General features: G+C 41.9%; 1 protein-coding gene across 5 annotated transcripts in view; it reads right to left on the bottom strand.

The window, feature by feature from the left end:
• IQGAP1 (IQ motif containing GTPase activating protein 1) overlaps positions 1-18574 on the bottom strand; it is a 57171-nt gene extending 38597 nt beyond the window's left edge. The window contains exons 1-6 of one of the 5 annotated variants that reach the window (XM_050309331.1): positions 18111-18139; positions 15862-15961; positions 4186-4254; positions 3793-3949; positions 3347-3424; positions 1647-1723 (exon numbers count right to left, since the gene is read on the bottom strand). In XM_050309331.1, the coding sequence (XP_050165288.1) occupies positions 1647-1723; positions 3347-3424; positions 3793-3945 (308 nt within the window). In that variant the 5' untranslated portion in view covers positions 3946-3949; positions 4186-4254; positions 15862-15961; positions 18111-18139. Of the gene's footprint in view, positions 1-1646; positions 1724-3346; positions 3425-3792; positions 3950-4185; positions 4255-6958; positions 6976-15861; positions 15962-18110; positions 18224-18555 lie in introns of those variants that run through there. The other 4 variants (XM_050309330.1, XM_050309329.1, XM_050309328.1 and 1 more) reach the window with 4 other exon arrangements.
• Between the last annotated feature and the right edge of the window lie 133 nt (positions 18575-18707).

Here is an 18707-nt window from a genome sequence, read left to right as displayed (position 1 = left end):
TCCTATGAGGAGAGGCTGAGGGAGTTGGGGTTGCTTAGTCTGGAGAAGAGAAGGCTCAGGGGAGACCTCATCACTCTCTACAACTACCTGAAAGGAGGTTGTAGCCAGGCGTGGGTTGGTCTCTTTTCCCAGGCAACTACCAGTAAGACAAGAGGGCATGGTCTTAAGCTCTGCCAGGGGAGGTTTAGGTTGGATACCAGGAAGAAATTCTTTACAGAGAGGGTAATTTGACATTGGAATGGGCTGTCCGGGGAAGCGGTGGATTCTCCGTCCCTGTAGGTTTTTAAGGTGAGACTGCATGTGGCACTTTGTGCCATAGTCTTGTAATGACGGTGGTAGTGGATCAAGGGTTGGACTTGATGATATCAGAGGTCCTTTCCAAGCCAGTTGATTCTATGATTCTATGATAACCACCAAGTGGATGAGCTGACTCCCGTCTTCCCTCCTCAGCTGAACATAACTGGCCCACCACTCTTAAGTCTTCAGGGAATTACAGAATGGTTGAGGCCAGAAGGGGACTCTCAAGTTTGTCCTGTTCAAGCTCCCTTTTCAAACCAGGTCACGTTGGATCAAGTTCCCCAGGATCACGTCCAGATGGCTTTTGAGTATCGCCAACAGTGGAGACCCCCAAACATTCCAGGGCATTTGTAACACTTTTTGGTCACCCGCATAAAGTGTTTCCTATGTTGAGAGGAACCCCTCTGTGGTTCAGATTGTGCCAGTTGCCTCTTGTCGTATCATGGGACATCATCGAGAAGAGCCTGGCTTCACATCTTTGCATCCTCCCTTCAGATAGCTGCACACATTGCTGAGATTCCCATGGCCCCATCTGTTATCTACACTGAATAATCCCAACTCTCCCAGCCTTTCTCGAAAGTGATTCTTCTTTCAACTCTCTCCAGCATGCTCCTGTCCTTCTTAAGCTGGGGAGCGCAGAACCGCACACAGGATTGCAGGTGAGGCCTCATCAATAGTGAGTAGGGGGGGAAGTATTCACTAAACTGATTTCGCTTCTTAAAATGGGGTTAAATGTATTCACCTAGTGCTCACGAGAAATGTTAACTGTTAAAAAGAAGGGATGAATCCATACAGCTAAGTACAAATGGGACTGGGAAAAGAGAAGCAACTCCTCTAGTTTTTGCCTGTCATGCCAGCTCCACGCGGACCATAGAATCACGTAAAAGCTTGGGTTGCAAGGGACCTTAGAGATCATCTTATTCCAACCCAGCCCCCTGCCGTGGGCAGGGACATCTTCCACTATCCCAGGTTGCTCCAAGTTCCATCCAACCTGGCCTTGAACAGTTCCAGGGATGAGGCAGTTACAGCTTCTCTGGGCAACTTGTGCCAGCGCCTCACTATCTTCTTGGTTAAAGAATGTCTAGCTCTAACTCAGAGGGTGAGAGGATGAGAACTGGAACGTAAAGTAGAAATCACAACATACTTGACTGGTTCTTTTTCCTTTGGCATCTCATGTGGCCACTACCCAAGACAAAACACCGGCTTCGTGGATCTTTGCTCTCACCTGGCAACATTGTTCTGTTAGAAAATTTACCCTCATCTAGCCAGCTCTCTCTCCTCCTACCTTTCAGCTTTGCAGAAAGATTTCAGAAGTAATCAGATTTTCTGTCTGCTAAGGTATGCCTTACCTGAGTGCATGAATACAATAGATACAGCGTGGCATGTTTTTGCGATCATAGATATCTGTAGTTTCTGGGTAGAATATCTAAAGATAAAACAAAGTTAGTGGTCTGAATGACATTCACTCTATATAGCCAAATCACATCAACCCAGTTCTTCTGCACTACAGTAATGAAACAGCCCACGAAACAAAAACTCTTCAAGCTTCTCTGCCCTGGACCAATGTTTCTCCTACTTGAAGTGTCAATCCTGCCTTTTGTTTCTAACACCCAAACCAGAGCTCCCTTTTTCCTGTCAAGTTCTACACATGTGAATGGGTAGACCCTTTCTTCTGTGTATGCACCAAAATACTGGGTCGTGAGGTATTAATGAGGATTTTGGTGAAAATCAAAGATGAAAAAAATAATTACAGCAGAAAAGAGAAAAAAAGGATTTTGTTTGGATTAAATGGGACTGAAAAGCAAGAGAAGAGACAGTTTAAAAGGGAAACCCAGATGAGCACTGAGGTGCTCTGCATACTACATTTTCAGTTACCTGGACCCAAAGGCTTTCAGACAGTCTCAAATACAAACGTCTTCAAAGTTTAATAAAAGGGGTTAATACTGGAAGTTGCAATTAATTCAGAAGTACTGAAAAGATACATTATTTTCTAGTTATCAGAAGGTTCCTTGCTGTTGCCTATGAGCACAAAATAGCATTGCTCTTTCTGTAAAGACAAGAGCAACTGGAGGACCCTCAATCCCCCAGCATCAGTTCCCTGGCTCTTCTGCATGGGAAAATACTTAAAGCAATGGTATTTTTTGGAAATATACTGGACCCCAGCACAGTTTCTTTAACATCTTCTCACATATTTATTTTCACCCCAAATCCACTTACATTTGAAACTCTTACCTCAAACCTAGCACTTAGATCTCTCTAACTCCTTGTTTATTTTCACCTCACCACCCAAACAGCATATTTCAGTATTTCCTAATCCCAAATGTGTTTCTGTAAGATCATCATAAATCCCATGAAGGTTCAACTAGTTAATCACAAGTTATTTAAGAAACTTTGTCAAAAATTCAAGCACATATGCAAAGAAAACATACATCAGATTAAACTGTGCAATGCTGGGTTTGGTGAGACGAAGCATAACACAGCTTACAAAAAACCTTGACTATAAGCCCAACACTATCACAGTTCCATACATATTTTCAGGCAACTGTGTTTACTAGCTCAGAGAAGTTTATCTAGTCGTTTCTCTGCTCAAGCTAACAATTCATATTTGATCAAGCTATACACGAACATTTCAACTTGATTTGAAATTTCATAGCAAAATCTGAAGAAATGAAGAACACGGTATTTTCTACCATGCTCCTACTTTCAGCACAGATTTCTAAAAAAACTTCCACAATCAAACTGTAGCTCAGACACTGTGCAAAAGAATGAAAGGCAAGAACAGTGTAATGCAGATGTCATGCCAGATTAGTAACAATAAGGATATGGTACAGAAGGATTAATTATTTTACTCCTAATTGTTCTCGCACACATAGCAGAATGAAATCTTCCAGCAAGTTTTAGGAGAGAGTTTCTACAGGGACACAAACCTAGAAAACTAAGAATTAACTAGATTAAGTGTGCTGATTTTTGTACAACAGCAAATGCTTCCACGGGACACAAAGCTTTCCTGAGATTATTTATTTATTTGCATATAGAACATAGAAGTTACCTTGGGGAGACCAATCTCAGACATGGCATTCAGCCACTGGATTACATTATCTGTGTGTCGGAAGTGGAGACCGGTTGCCTGAAATAAAAATAGGCAGAAACAAGAGGGAGAGCAGTAAGAAACAAAATATCACAGCTGCCAAGAACAGCAGGGAGGTTCATTAAGACTGATGGTGAAAACAGCACTTCTACAGAAAAGAAGTCAGAAATCTTCTACACACAATTATATTGACTGTTTATGACAAATTATTTCACCTAAGTGCAAGCTTAGATACAAAGCTAAGAGTCCACCCAGTCCCTCACTTAATCATTAGAGTGAAAGCAGAGTTTTTACGGTAAGAGTAATACAAACTAACTTTCTGCTTATTTTCTCACACTACCTCCACGTGTACATATTCCTGTTTCAGATGTCTGTCTAAAGAAGTATCCATGGTCAATAGCACTCACCTTATATCTAGTCTGCTCCCTATCATAGATTTTTTTCACAGAAACCACCTTAGGGGAGAAAAAGTTTCCAAGTTTGGCCAGGTAGACTCCATTTCTCAATCCTTCTTCCAGCTCTGTTGTGGCAGGCAGCTCCTCATTCAAACAGGCTTCCATCCATCTGGAAATGCAAGAACAACAAAGCTGGTCACCTGAGTGTATTTCCAATTTGTGAACAAGAATATCCAATTTCATAAACAAAAACAGTAGAGCAGACAAAAAAAATGGACAAAACCTCTAAGGAACAGTGCTCATATCATGACAGGACTACCATGCAGTATGTCCCAGCACAAAAAGAAAACAGCACAGCATAGAAAACACAGAAGGCTTTAACAGTTGGAAAAAAGTGATCTTTACCAACCGATGAAGAAAGCTCACTTCTTGGTCATTAGTGAGTAGCAGTAATTTCCAGGGAACACTAATTATCTGCAGGGCCAGAAATAAAATTGTTAACCTTCCATTGTACTAGAATGGCTTTTCCTTTTTCACACAGACCTACCCAGTGACATTTTTCAGCTCTAAGATGACACTGCAGCGCAACCATCCAAGCCTGCACCCTGTGGTCACTTTCACGGTGCTGGCCTCAAGAGACACGTCCTTTCAGTACTTTTAACAGTTAAGAACTCTAAGAAGATAAAGTATGTGACTCGGACACATCATGCCGGTACCACTCATATCAGGGTCTGGTACCAATGCTGTTAGTTGAAGATTAGTTGTCCATAGGACCACATCACATTCTGCTTACTGCACACCTTACCAATTTTATTAGCAGGAAACCTGCAAACAGAAGCTCCATGTAAACTTCTGAGCCCCTAGTGTGAGAGCACTGGCTACAAACTTCTTGATCATCAGATGGGATCATTTGTCTTCCCTTTGTAAGCATGTCAGTACCACAACACTTCTTGGTTGCTTCTAGTGTTGTCCTATCAACTACATTTCAGAAGGTGGTTGTTGTCTGCTTCTTCAAGAAGGGTGAATATGCTGTTTCCTTCTGAATGAGGTCTAGAAGTGGACCTCATTGTCCACTTGGCATCAAGAGCTTGATTCTCTTCCCTATGACTTGTTAGCCTCCAGTCTCTGTAACACAGTCTGTATACTGCACAAGTGTATTTTAATTAGTAAAACAAGCCTCCTTAGACTGCATTACATATTTTCTTCTCATAAGCATGAAAGAGGCAGGCTTTTTGCCCAAAATCACATTCTTCAAACAATTCTTCATGATGTGACTTCCGTGTACATATTCACACTGTGGGTACAACTTCTTGAAACACGGTAATCTTTTCGCACTTCCAAAATGCCTGGAGTAATAAGAAAACCAACACTGGATACCTTTATGGTCTAACTCTGTCAAATATTATAATGCTGATGCAAAAGTTTTGTCCGTAAGAAAATAAATGGAAAATATACTCTTCATCTACTAAAGTCAACACAAAAAACTGCAGCAGTAAAGACCCAAAAATATTTACATGCTCCAGTTCTTGGCAGTTAATTAGCTAGTTTCACAACTCCAGGACAACTACATTTTGAAAAACAAGGACATATAACATAATCTACCTGTCCCTGTGTCAAAAATGACTTTTATTTAGGTGAAAAGTAATTGTTTCATAGGATTTCTGACATACAGTAAATAATACAATCTTTCTCACATATTAGGTTGCAATAACGTCTTCACGTGGCTGTTGCAACTGGAAAATTTGTCAAGGATCTGGCAGATGGCAGAAAATAGGCAAGAGGTCGGAACTCTGTCAAATGGAGTTTCAGCAATCACAGAAGAACCACCAGTCAGAAGTTGGAAGCCAGCCAGCGAACAACACTAACCTGCCATTCAATTCATACTACAAAAATGACAAATTATGTCATTCAAAGACTTTCAGAATACCTAGCATTCCACTCAGAACAACAATACCTCCAGAAAGAAAACTGCGTCCCTTTCTCTAACTCCCCACCAAGTTTGTTCACCCTCAGGGTCATCACAACACATAACACAACAATGTCTTCACTGCATCTTGCTAGTACCCTGCACCAACACACAGAATCTCAAATATTATCTTTTGCCTGAGAATTCATCCTACAGAAACAAAGCTCACAAAAGGAGACTGAGGGACACTCGCACATTCCAGACAACAGGTGTCCAATCTAAAGGAAGGCACCAACAATACTTATTTAGAATTCCACTCTTCCAAGATCATATTCAAATCCTGGGGAGGGGCCGGGGAGAAAGGAGCAAAGGAAGGCTTTCACAGTGGTGTAACAATCAACATCCTGGGAAACATGATCACCACCAAGAGATACAGTGTTCAAGATCAGTCACTTACAGTCTTCCAAAGCAGAGAAACCTGAAATCACACCTGTAAACACACAGGGCTTTGCTGATATCAGTATAATATATTAAGTGAGGTATTTCCTAAACTATTAAAATGACACCAGTAATTACCATAAAACTATCAGGATTGTAATTTGAAATATTCTATTGAGCAAGATCTGTTTCCTAAAACACATTTTAACTGTTCACTGGTTTATAATTCTCTAGTTATCTATGAAAAGCAGCATTCTTAGTTTCAATTTTAATTCCAAATTTAAATCTTTGTCACCTTCCCCATGACAGAAAAAGCTCTTGCCTTCAGTGTAGGTTTAAAGCCAGTATCTATTGAACCTGTAATGTGTCAGACAAGCATGAAATGCAGTTACACCCTTGTATCAACAGCATAGCAAAATATGACAGACTTTGTAAAAGGGGGAAGCTGACTGTATTTGACATAAAAACTGGAAAAAAAAAAAAAAAAAAAAAAAAAACAGGTTTCACTCGATCTTATACTCAAAAGCACCAGAAAGCATTTGGTGCCCAAGAAGTCTGCCCTGCAATCAGTCAAGCAGGAAAAGGATGTTCATGCTATCCATCTAGCAGCGGGCCATTACACCTGGCCCAACAACAAGCATCAGGAGGCCCAGGACCTGTTGCCCTGACATGGAAGGTGAGGGATACCAGTCAGCAAGTTCTCCTCACATCTCCTGGGCACTTCCTCAGTTGGAAACCAGATGAAGAACTTACAGGTTACAGATAGGCCTCTTCATACCCCTTGGTAGGAAACAGTGATGATTATCTCTGCCTCATGCCACCTCGATGACTTACCAGTATTTGTTCACTGTGCTGAACACAGACAAGCCGGGTCTGGATGACCAGCTGCTCATATGGGTATTTTTTAAAGACAGGTCATTCCATCTGTTGCATGTGGTGTCTTCACATCCAGATGCTTCTGTTCACATTCATTTAGCCCTTCTACTGCAACTCTCCACACATTTGCCAAGGAAAAGATGCATGGCCATTGCAGCATCACAGCAGAGGGAAAAGTGGCCAGAGTGAAAGGGCAGCATCTTCCTTCACCCCCCCTCCGCCCCCGCCACAGGGTCTGCATAAGCCATCTGAAAGAATGTACAAAGCTATGGCTTAAAGGTTTTTTCACCACTCAGTACTGACAACATCACAGGTATTTTTTGGACAAATCATACTATTCATTTTACTGAAAGAAGAGGAATCTCATGCTTCAGCAGATTGTTCATATGTAGACGCTATCTCAAACATTTTTAGCTCAGTTACAATTGTCTTAGCAGACATTCTCACAGAGCATGAGAAGAGAAAACTTGGGAGACAGCCTCAGCTCTTCATCCAGGTTCACCTGAACAAGGATGTAAGACAGACGTGGAAAAATCCCCAAAAAAACTTCTCTTCAGAATAACTTATTCTACCAACTCTGAACAAATCAAGGAATCACCTCAGAAGATTAAAAATCTCTCAGAGAGGTAATAACAACCAAAGAAAATAAATTTATCACATCAGGAGTGTTCTCTTCTAGAAAAGTAGGAGGCTATTTAAATGTCTTTCAGTAAGGTTTGTACAGGAAGAGTCACAGTCTCTCAAATGGAGAGCTAAGAAAACAAAGACTGCTCACAACTAAAAGGTCCCAGAACATTCTCATTATGCATACAGTTCAAAGATACTAAAAAGCAAAGAATTAATGAGTAACACAGGCCAGATTTTTTCCAGTGATTGACATACTCTCCCTGGCAACAACTAGCTGAACCAAAGAACCTATTAATACTCTGGCATTTAAATCTTTACCCTCACCCCCCTTCTTACAAGTAAGTATGAGGTTCCTCTTTCCTCCCTTGCAAACACTGCCAACAACCTGTAAAAATTGCCTTAGCTGCTCTTGCTGATGACAATACTACTGCATTTGCCATGTTTGCCAAAAAGATTAGTCATTTGTCCTAGAGAGCTTTCAGATGAGTACTGAGCCAACAGTCATGAGGGCCTCAATTATCATATACTCAAAACCCTCTTTCAAGCTAATTGCCGTCATCACTTACCATTAGATACCAAATAGGCCTAAATGCTTGGAAGTCACAGCATCACTGAAGTTAACATACCTTAAGACTAACTTAATTTCTTGTAAATAAGGGTTATTAAGGAGCACTCCACAGTACCAATAGTCAAGAACTGTTAGTGACAACTATTTATTTGCTTTTGTTATTTGGGGCTGCTCTCTTCCTACATTACATACTATATTCCTTCAGAAACCACCCTCCAAACAGAAAAACTCCCAGCTAAATTCTGTAGGGTTGTTTCTTTCCTCCTCGCCTGCCTTTCATTACTATTTCCAATGAGTCATTAAAAAAGTATCCAGAGTAAAGCAAAGTGAAGCAAAGATGGTGGTATTCCACCACTGTCCTCTCCCTACCTCTCTCCACCCACTTCTCAGAAAAACACAGTTCTGAATGTGCATTCCAAGACAATTCCAGTCCAGACAGCCACTCCCTGTCAACTGTATGAGGTCATCAATGAAACAGTACAGCATCTGTAGAGAAATATCTCCTGAAGTCCAAACAGGAGCTGATAAAAGCCCCAGATGAAGTGGTGAGAGCTAAACAGAAGGTTCTTCAATTTATAACTACTGATAATAAAATATTACATATGAATATTCGTGGATATTCAGTCCAATAGGGGACTTGCATTGTATCTGAAAGAAGCAGAACAAAAAGAAATCCACCAGAAACAAACAAAAAGAAATCCACCACAAAACCACACACATGCAAAAAACCCAACAACCAACCCAAAACCCAATACCTGACCCGAAAGTGTCAGGTGGAAACATGAGGAAATAAAGAAAAACGCCTTGATTAGTCAGGAATAAAAAGAGGAACCCTGTTATGACAAACAAGAATAAGTTCCGCTATGTCAATTAGTGACCTTCTGGCCTACTCACCTGACCTAGAGGGGTAACTTTTGGGGTGGGAATTATATAAGTCATTTTCAGTCAAATGCCAGTTTCTGGAATTCTGTGACTTGGATTATACATGAAGATATCAGGACTCCTCACGTACAAATACATTTACGAATATAAACATTTATTAAGGAGCTCATTTGACTTTGCAACCGTAAAAATCCAGTCATACTTCAACATAATAAATGGTTCAAAAATTCTAAAAAAAGTCCTCATTTTTAAGTTAGAAAATAAAAACAAAATATTTCTCAAAGGAGTAATAAATTTAAATTAAACATCAGGAAAGCAAACAGATATAATTCAGAATACTCATATTGTCTCCCATCTAAATCTGAAGACCTCATCAACAAGAGGAACACCTTCTTTGGCTTTACATTACAGGCTACTGACAAAATTACTGCAGATGTTTTCTAAACATAACTAATTCCATCTTTAGATCTTTCCCAGCATGCAATATAGACCAGCAAATACTAAAGAGAGGACCATTGTGATCTGAAGGATTAAATATAGACACAGGCTGTCCTGCAAAAAGCAAAATAGCTTTCATATATCATAACTACAGAATGTCTCATATCTAGTCTGTGAACAGTTCTAGATCTACCGCATTATCTTTTTCTGTTATTTACAAAATTCTAGTTATTTCCTATGCTTTTGAGGTAATACAATTAATTGCTAATAAATCACAGAAGGACACAAAACCATAGCTGGACTGAACACACTCTGGACATTCAAATATGAATGCAAATGGAAATACCTTTAAAAGCTAAAAGAAATCCCATCCCACAAAGTCAGGTTTTCCTAAATTGGGGGCAGTGGGGAAAGAATGGGAAAAAAGAATGAGCTCAGAAAAATCCAAAACAATCCCCACCTTTCTTTTTCTTTGAGGGACTCCTGAGTTACATTAAATCTCTTGCTGCCTTGAGATTTACAATAAAACAAAGCAGCAATAAAATCACAGCAGTGGTTCACACCACCAGGACTGTGGCACTCTGGGCTGTGTGCCACAGATTGCTCTACCACCTCATCCTCAGAATCCTCTGAGAGGTAGTGCTCTACAGCTTCAAAACCCATATGAAACCTGCCTGTGTCTCATTTGCACAATAATTTAAGCAGGATTTAAATAAGATATTTTGCACGTGACTTACTTACCTGAGGTACACTGAGAACTATACAAAAGTAAGTGAGAAAGCCTAATCCTGCTTTTCTCAAACTACCTTTCTAATACCTAGCTCTATCACACCCCTGTTCTTAACCGAGGCTCATAAGACACATATTTCAACTAAACTACCTCAGTTCTTCCAAGTTCAGGTTAATTACAGAAAGGAATCGGTGTAATTTATCCCCTTTTTGAAACATCTAATTTGTAACCAAGAAGCCTCTTGAGACTAATCCTGTGTAAAAGAGCAACTATCACATTTCCTTCACAAAAAGATGTAAGCTGCACTATTTTAAGCATTTTATCTTCAAACAAGAGCTCCTTCAGCAACTGATATCTACACCTTCACAGACCCTGATGAACCAGCTTTACAAGATTACTCACAGAATAAACTTTGTAGAGCACTAAAACTAGATGCATTTAATCTGTCTAGAAAGCAGTGTCCTCTGTAATTCTTCCTTTTCATTCTTCTGGGTTCCCTACACCTCTGAAAGTACAAAATCTGTTGTAACAAACATCGGATGACTATGCCAGATTCTGAGAGAAAATGATATCCAGTCAAACACTTTCAAACTAAACATCGGAAACCTAAAAAGATGAAGACCAGATTTTTTTTTTTCATTAAATATTAGTTTTCTTGTAGGAAGTCTAGCTCCCCAGTAAACAATCTAGGTTAATTTTTTGCTTCAAGACAGACAAGTCATCCCAGTCAAAAAAAAAAAAAAACTTACTTTAAGAAAGAGCATGGATGAGGGTGAAGGGAAAGTAATTCTTACAGGATAGCATCAATAGGAAAGGCCCTTTAGACTCTACCACACAAGCACAAAGTATTAATTTCTCCCCATGATATCATCAGTTTACACTAAGTCATCTTCCAATCTGTCTGAGAAAAGGGGATTACCACAAGAACACAGTTAGTACATTTCAATCCTGAACTGATTAGATCCACAATACAGAACAATCATCATCCTTTCCTTACTTAATAGGGAATATTTTCTACAAGAAAACCCCAAAAGGAGAAAAAAAACTCCACATGGACAGATTCCATCCTGATGCATTCTAGAAGAAACACACTGCTCAGGCAAGTTAAACAGTTACTGGAAGCAACATAATCTGGGCACTGAAATGCTTACACTATGCTAGGACCAGAATAATAATTCCATAATCCAGAATTATAATTCTATAATCCAGAACAAAAATCTTTCCTACTATCACAGTGTAAACACATGGTACCATCACCCACAAAGCCAGGTAAGGAAACAAAAGAGCCAACAATATTCTAGTCTCACTTGGAGAACTAAAATATTCCACTGTGAAAGACAAAGTTTGAAAAAGCCTTTGCCAAATTGCTAAGCGCTAATTTCATCACGAAAATGCCACAATACCCCAACAAGTACCCCACGTAGGAAAAGACGAGGCTATCACACAACACTGAAGAAGAATATTATAGTGCATCACCCTGACTTCTTGATAAGAACCACAAAAAGAAGGTCTCTCGAGTTGCTTCTATTCCAGATAAATATACCCTTACCCTTCTGCGAGCACAAGCTGCCGTGTCACAACAGAACAGAGTATACTCTTATAGTTTTATCTGCCCTGCAACAGCTTTTCTATTGGACTACTGTGATTTGGAGACACAAAAAAAGGCAAACCAATCCAAACAAACAAACAAACAAACAAAAAGAACACAAACCATAACACTTGAAGTATTAAACAGTATTTATTAATAAAGCCATTTTATTCAAGAATGAGGCATCTGGTCGACACATAGTACAGGAATCCCTCTATTCACAATCTTCATTTTAGGTCCAAATTTCATTTCAACGTCTTTCACAATCTTGAGCAACTTAACTGCACTCTGCCTCCCTTTCTCCAACTAGCAAGAACAATTCCTGTTTCACAAGACTGTTGCACATTAACTGAAGTCAAAAACTGCTAAGTAACAAGAGAGCAACAGTAACACTGAAAAAAAAAAAACCCAAGACAACAGGGTGGAATACCACTAAATAAGAACAAGTTACTCCTCTGATAATGCTTCTGATATATGCTCCCAAGAAGACAGGTACTCCAAACAATTTGAAGAAATACTCAAAGTTACTGCACATTTGTTGTTACATCAGACAGTTCAGAAATCCAAACTTTTCTAAATTTTTCATTTCAATACGAAATTAAGTGCTGGCCAATTCTCATCTTACCTTCTTTTAATATTTACAAAAAAAAAAAAAAAAACCACTTCTGCTTCTAGATTCCATATTTGTTGCTTAGTTCAACGGATAATAAGTCTCTGACAATGCTGGTGCAATGCAACACCATTTTAGGTGCCTTTATGTTGTAGAAAAAAATTAATATAAACTACAGTATGTGAATGCAATATTATAATGTAATAATACTACATGATTACAGGGAAGAGAAGGGGGTTGCTTAGAAGTGCCCCTCCCACCCTGCCTCGGCTGCCATCAGCTTTACCACCCTCACCTTTTCAGCCTCTGACAGTGTGACACAGGGCATACCAGCTACCTTCCTCTGCTGTTAGGTCCTCCTCTTCTCCTGAGAGATATATAACTTCCAATCTGATAATCTTTCACCATGAAGAAAGATTATAAACCTTCACACAGCTCCGAGGGACTGTAATCAATAGCACAAGCAAAACGCTACAGTGTCTCATTCACATGCTATGCCTCATTATCCTACTGGCAAAGAAGTCAAGTATAGAAAATCTCAGATCAATAATGTTACTTTCAAATACACTGATCGCTTATAGTTCTTGTTTAGTTGTTTTTGTTAAATAAACTCCTTACCAACAATGCAGCCCAGAGTCCTCTTCTAGGCTCTACTAATACAAATAAAGAAATTTAAAAAGGGCAATTTACAAAATGACTGCTCAGTGAGGAAAAAAATTCCTGGGAGCAGACCATGAACTCAAGCCTTTGCTCTCAGTTGTATCCCTTAATTATTAAACTAAGGAGTCTGCTCCCCTCCTTCTGGTCACTTAATCTTTAACTCTTACATTAAGTGGTGCCCCTGGTGGTCTAGGGGTAAAGGCGCCGCGCTATCACCGTGGAGACCCGGGTTCGATTCCCGGTCAGGGCCACTCCCGGGCAGGTGGGGCTCGTTAGCCCTTAAAGGCAACCCACCTACGTCCTAAGGACCTCGCTGCCACCGTCCAAGCTCGCTTGGCCCCGGCAGATGAACCTTAGGATTAAAGGGTGGGCTCAGTTCCGCGCACACTGTGTCTCACCTAAAAAATCCAATGCGCAGGCTGGAAGGTGGAAAGACCTTCCCCGGATCTTCGCTTGCGAAGACTGGCCATTATTATTAAGTGGTATATCATCAACTATTGGAATTGGGAACTCCCACTCACACACACATGAACAGCCTGTAAGCCTCTAAGCAATCACAAGTTAAGGGTCGGGTGAGGGCTGAGCCTCTCCAAGTAGACCTTCCACTTAACAAATAAGTGCTCCAACTGCCAAGGTGGATACCAGGAAGGCCATAACACCACTACTTGCATTTTGAGCAACACAGCTGTTGTTCCATTCTTTACAAAACCACTAGGCATTATTTGAAGTATCTGAAGGTTTACCCTGAGACAAGAATGAAAACATCTTGTTTCTGACAAGGTGTGGCAAAAATTAAATGCCCAACTGCTCAACCAAGATCATCAGCTGCTCATCAATACCAAGACAATACTCAGAAGCAGAGACAAGATCACCAAAAAACTTTAGAGTCAAAGATGATTTAACTAAAGAATAAGTCCTCATGATTAAGCAAGAGCTTAATAAAAATATAAAAGCTGTTGCTGTATTAGGTATTTTTGCCTGAATTTTTTTTTAAATCTAGGCAAGGAATTGAACAGAGAATCAGGACCTCCTCAAGCATTTACTCGGAGGCCAATGACAGGAAGAGTCCACATGTGAGGAATCTCCTCCTTGAAGAGGCTCCTTCAAGCTTGGACAGTGACTACAGTGCTGTTTGCCCAGGACTTGCTCCCGAAGATTTTGGATTCAAAGGTAAGGAGTTATTTTGAAATAATAGTCAGATCTTTCTCACTACCTCAAACTTCATCCAAGTCCGTACGGACGGAAAATTATTATCTACTAGTAACTAAGCAGTCTCTCTGAATTTGTACTAGTGACAATTGTTATGAAGCACCTAAAAGACTACAGCATACACTTGAGTGTTCCCTGCCCTTTCAAAAAGATACTAAACATTCTTGGCAACGCAACATAAACTATTAAAATCCTGGAATGAAATCCTTCTTTATACCCTGCCAGAAGCGAACTTGTAAAAACTCAGCACTTCCTCCTCATTAAAATTGCTACAGCTGAACATGTCTGCCTTGCTGAGGAAGAACTACACAGATTTATATGAAATTCATCATCTAGCCAGTCAAAGTTTCCTAGTCTTAATCCATATCATCTTTTGAAGGACAAAGGCAGACTGAAGTGTTTAGCAAGCCATAACAAAACATACTGTTGGCTATTTCGAACATGTGTTTATACATGTCTCATTCTATTCTCCATGTACAGCATATACGATTTAATGTTTGCAGAAGATTTTTAAAAATACCAACAGTTAAGACTTCAAGTACTCATATTTAATATCAGTTCTTTTTCCTTTAACAGCAGATATACAGCATCTACTGTGTTCTGATCATACTTTCAATTAATTCTCTGAATAAAGATACATAGCATCTTTACATGCTTACTAAACATGGAAATGACACAAAAGCTACACACATGCTGGAAGACAGGAATAAGATCAAAGTTCTTTCAATGTTTCAAACAAAGATCAGGAAAAATCCAACTCAGCAGGATCAAGGGAAGGGTAACACACTCAGGAAAACATGATAGACCATATAAACACAAGATGAGGAACAAATTTCACCAGCACAACTACAACCAAAAAGGTGGCAACTCAGGAAAACTGTATTACAGCTTAATATCATGAAAACCCAAATGCCACGCAATAGTGTACGATGCTAGCAAATCTACTGGGGTACACAAAATAATCCTTGCACTCCTTATAAGTATGCACGCTAACACCCTGTTGGAAAAGTTTTCTCCGTTTTGGCAGTGCACTTCCAGAAAGACACAGAGTGCGTGAAGTCAGAGCAATCCAGGAAAAAGTACTAGAGATTTATTAAAAAGGACACAGAGAAATACACAAGAACCGTGTTGTCAGTCTAAGAGAAGATAAGTGCAAGGGAAATACACTGTTACAATTTAATTGTAAAGAGGTTGCACTTAAGAAGAAGGGAATAACTGATTTTTATGTCCAGTGCTAAGCAGGGAGATGATATTGCACTAAGACACAAGTTAGACAACACTGGAGAACCCATCCAGTGTTAGGAAAACTGGAGCAATAGAGTAACAGAGTTCTTGTCACAAAGTCTTCAGGAACATGTTAGATAAACACATTAGGGGTTAGGGGGTTTTTTGGGGGGGTTCTTCGGTTTTGGTTGGTTGGGTTTTTTAGTGAAACTCTGTAACTACTATGAAACAGAGACAAGAGGTAAGATGCATCCGAATTATTCCCCTTACCAAATGTCACAACTTTTTTTGAAGTACCAGCGGTTTCAAAACCACTTGTTCTTACCTCTTTGCTTCCTCCAGATGGCAAAGGTATTCATAGGCTACGTTCTGGCGTCGTCTCTCATCCATTTCTTCTGCTGTTAATCTCTCATTATCCAAGACAGCTGCAAATAGATAAAAAATATTTCTCAGGTGGTTGAAGATCGAATATAACTGAACAGGCATACCAAAAATCAAATCCAATCTCTCTCCCAGAAACTCATCCATTTTTTTCTCTAATTCAGAAGAATTAGGAATTTGATGATCAGTTCTTTACTAGTAGCAGAAGAGACCCTGTTTCCTTATCCTCATCACATAAATTTGCCATCTTCCTTCTTTCTGATTTCACAATTTGACTGCTTCCATCCTCCAATTTCTTAAAAACAATCCTTCATTCTCTTATTTTCTTCTAGCTTTGCCTTTGTCTTCCTCAAAGGCACATCAGTGACCACGTGTTCCATCTATCCTCTGATTTTGACAGCAAAAGACTAAGAAAGGACAAAAATACATATTCACATCATATAATTCCTTCTGCATCTTTATAGTCCACCTCTAAAAGAAGACGGAAATGCTACTCACAGTCCTCATCTGGAAGGGAATCCTTCAGATCCACAACCTGCATGTCATCTTTGGATCAAGCTGAGGAGCTATACAGGGGTATATGCCTAAATCTTTCAGATTCTGTGTGTTTAAAGCCTCAGTGAAAAAGTCTACTCTTCATATACTTACAGCTAAATATGTCTCATGTAAAAAAAAAAAAAAAACAAAACCAAAAACAAACACACAACCTTTTAGGTTTTATGGACCAACTGGACAAATAAGAAATGTCTCATACTGTCATTAATCAAAGGTTAGCTTATACCTAAAATGTTTTCAACAACTATCTACTGTGTGCTTATGAGACCCCACCAGGAGAATTGTGTCCAGCTCTGGGGTCCTCAGCACAACACCTGTTACACCAGGTCAAGAGCAGGGCAACGAAGATGCTCAGGGAGCTGGGGCACCTCTCCCACAAAGACAGGCTGAGAGAGCTGGGGTTGTTTCAGCTTGGAGAAGAGAAGGCTTTGGCGATATCTCGTTGCAGCCTTTCAGTACTTAAAAGGGGGTTTACAAAAAAGGAGGGAGAAAGGCTTTTTACACATGCAGACAGTGATAGGACAAGGGGGAACAGTTTTAACTACAAGTGGAGTGATTTAGATTATATGTTAGGAAGGAACTCTTTAACCAAGAAGACGGTGAGGTCCCGGCACAGGTTGCCCAGAGAAGCTGTGGCTGCACCACCCTTCAAAATGTCCATCCAAGGCCAGGTTGGATGGGGCTTGGAGCAACCTGGGAGAGTGGAAGGTGTCCCTGCCCATGGCAGGGGGTGGAACTTAAGGTCCCTTTCAAATCCAAATCATCCTGTGATTCTGTGAACTACATGCAAGAGATGAGGAATCAACTACAGCTCTTGGGATCAAATAAGATCTTGGTTCAAACTGCAAACAGGCTTTGGAAACCAATATGGAGTACCGCAAAAGCAAAATTCTGATTACTCCAACCTACCCAAAGTCACGCGAGCTGAAAAGCAGCACAAAGCACAGGGCAATGACTGACAGTAGGGAAAAGTTCCCTTCTCTCCCAAACCCCCAGACTCCATCCCGCCTTCTTTAAACCGGCCCTCCCTGCCCGCCCCGGCTTCGGGTGGCACCGCACGGTCGGACCGACTGCAGCTTTGACGCGGTATCGTACCACAGGCGAGCCCTCATCTCGGACGGCAAGAGCCAAACCCTCCCTGTCCACAGCAAGCCTATGACAAGGCGGTGGAGGTGTCGGATGGGAGCGGTGTTTCGCCCGGCAAACCGGGTGTGGTCGCCGAAATCGGCGGGAAGGCAGAAGCGAGGGCCGCCCCCGCCCCGCCCGCGGCGGACATCTTGGGCGAGGCTCGGGGTCCGCCCGCGGCAGACGACGGCGGGATAGCCGGAGGACGCCCCTCCGCTGTCCACCCACCGCCTTCTCCCAGAGCTCATCTCTACCATCCGGGAGGGTCGTCGAACTTGGACGAGCTCCCGCCCCATAAGGCGCCCACCCCCGGGGCCCGTGAGGAGAGCCGGTGGGACGCATCGCGCCCGCGGGACAGTCCCGGAGCCCGGGCCCCGCGGCTCCCCCCGTGCCTGCGGAGTCCCAGCCTCCCCTCCCAGCGTTGGAGCCTGGGAGGCACGGGCAACGTGGGCTGGGCTGGGCGTCGCTTGGCGGCCACGCGGATTGTCGGACCCCGAGCGCCCCGGTACTCACAGCCATAGTGGGGCCGTGATACGGCCAGCCCGTCCACCTCCTCCGCCGCCATGGTGCTGCGCTGGGCCGAAGCTGGCGCGAGCTGGGCGCGGCTGTTCCTCTTCCTGCCGCACCGGGTGTGGCGGGGGAGGAGCCGCCGTTCCGCGCTCTCTCTGCCCTACGCGGTCGCACCCTGGCCGCCTCCGCCGCGCTCCTCCGCTGCTGGAGCAGAGCGACAATTTGCCTTGCCCCGCCGGTCGGCCACGACCTAGTTCCCTTGGCCCCGACGGACCCCGGCCTGGCTGCCCTGTCTCTCCCCAGAGTCTCTCTCGAGGGGCCACCGCCCTGGCCCTGAGCCTTCGCGTCAGCCCCATTCGTAACACCCAGTTAAGCTCTGACCTAAAGTCTGCAAGCCCTGTTAGGCGGAACACAACCCATGTCAAACCAGCCACGACCCACATCTTACCCTCTCAGCCTTTCCAGCCTCCTTACACACAGCTCGGCTATGGCAGCCCCACTGCGTGCAGTGCAGCCAGATCAGCTCAGGGTGGACAGTCGCTGTGTCTGCCACACACTGGTGATACAGGCTTGGCTGGGCCCTCTGCTCCTGCCAGGCTT

Source organism: Myiozetetes cayanensis, unplaced genomic scaffold (assembly GCF_022539395.1).
Source record: "Myiozetetes cayanensis isolate MyiCay16 unplaced genomic scaffold, myiCay2020 scf14, whole genome shotgun sequence".
Classification (NCBI taxonomy): Eukaryota; Metazoa; Chordata; class Aves; order Passeriformes; family Tyrannidae; genus Myiozetetes; species Myiozetetes cayanensis.
This window is presented reverse-complemented; position numbering and strand designations above follow the sequence as displayed.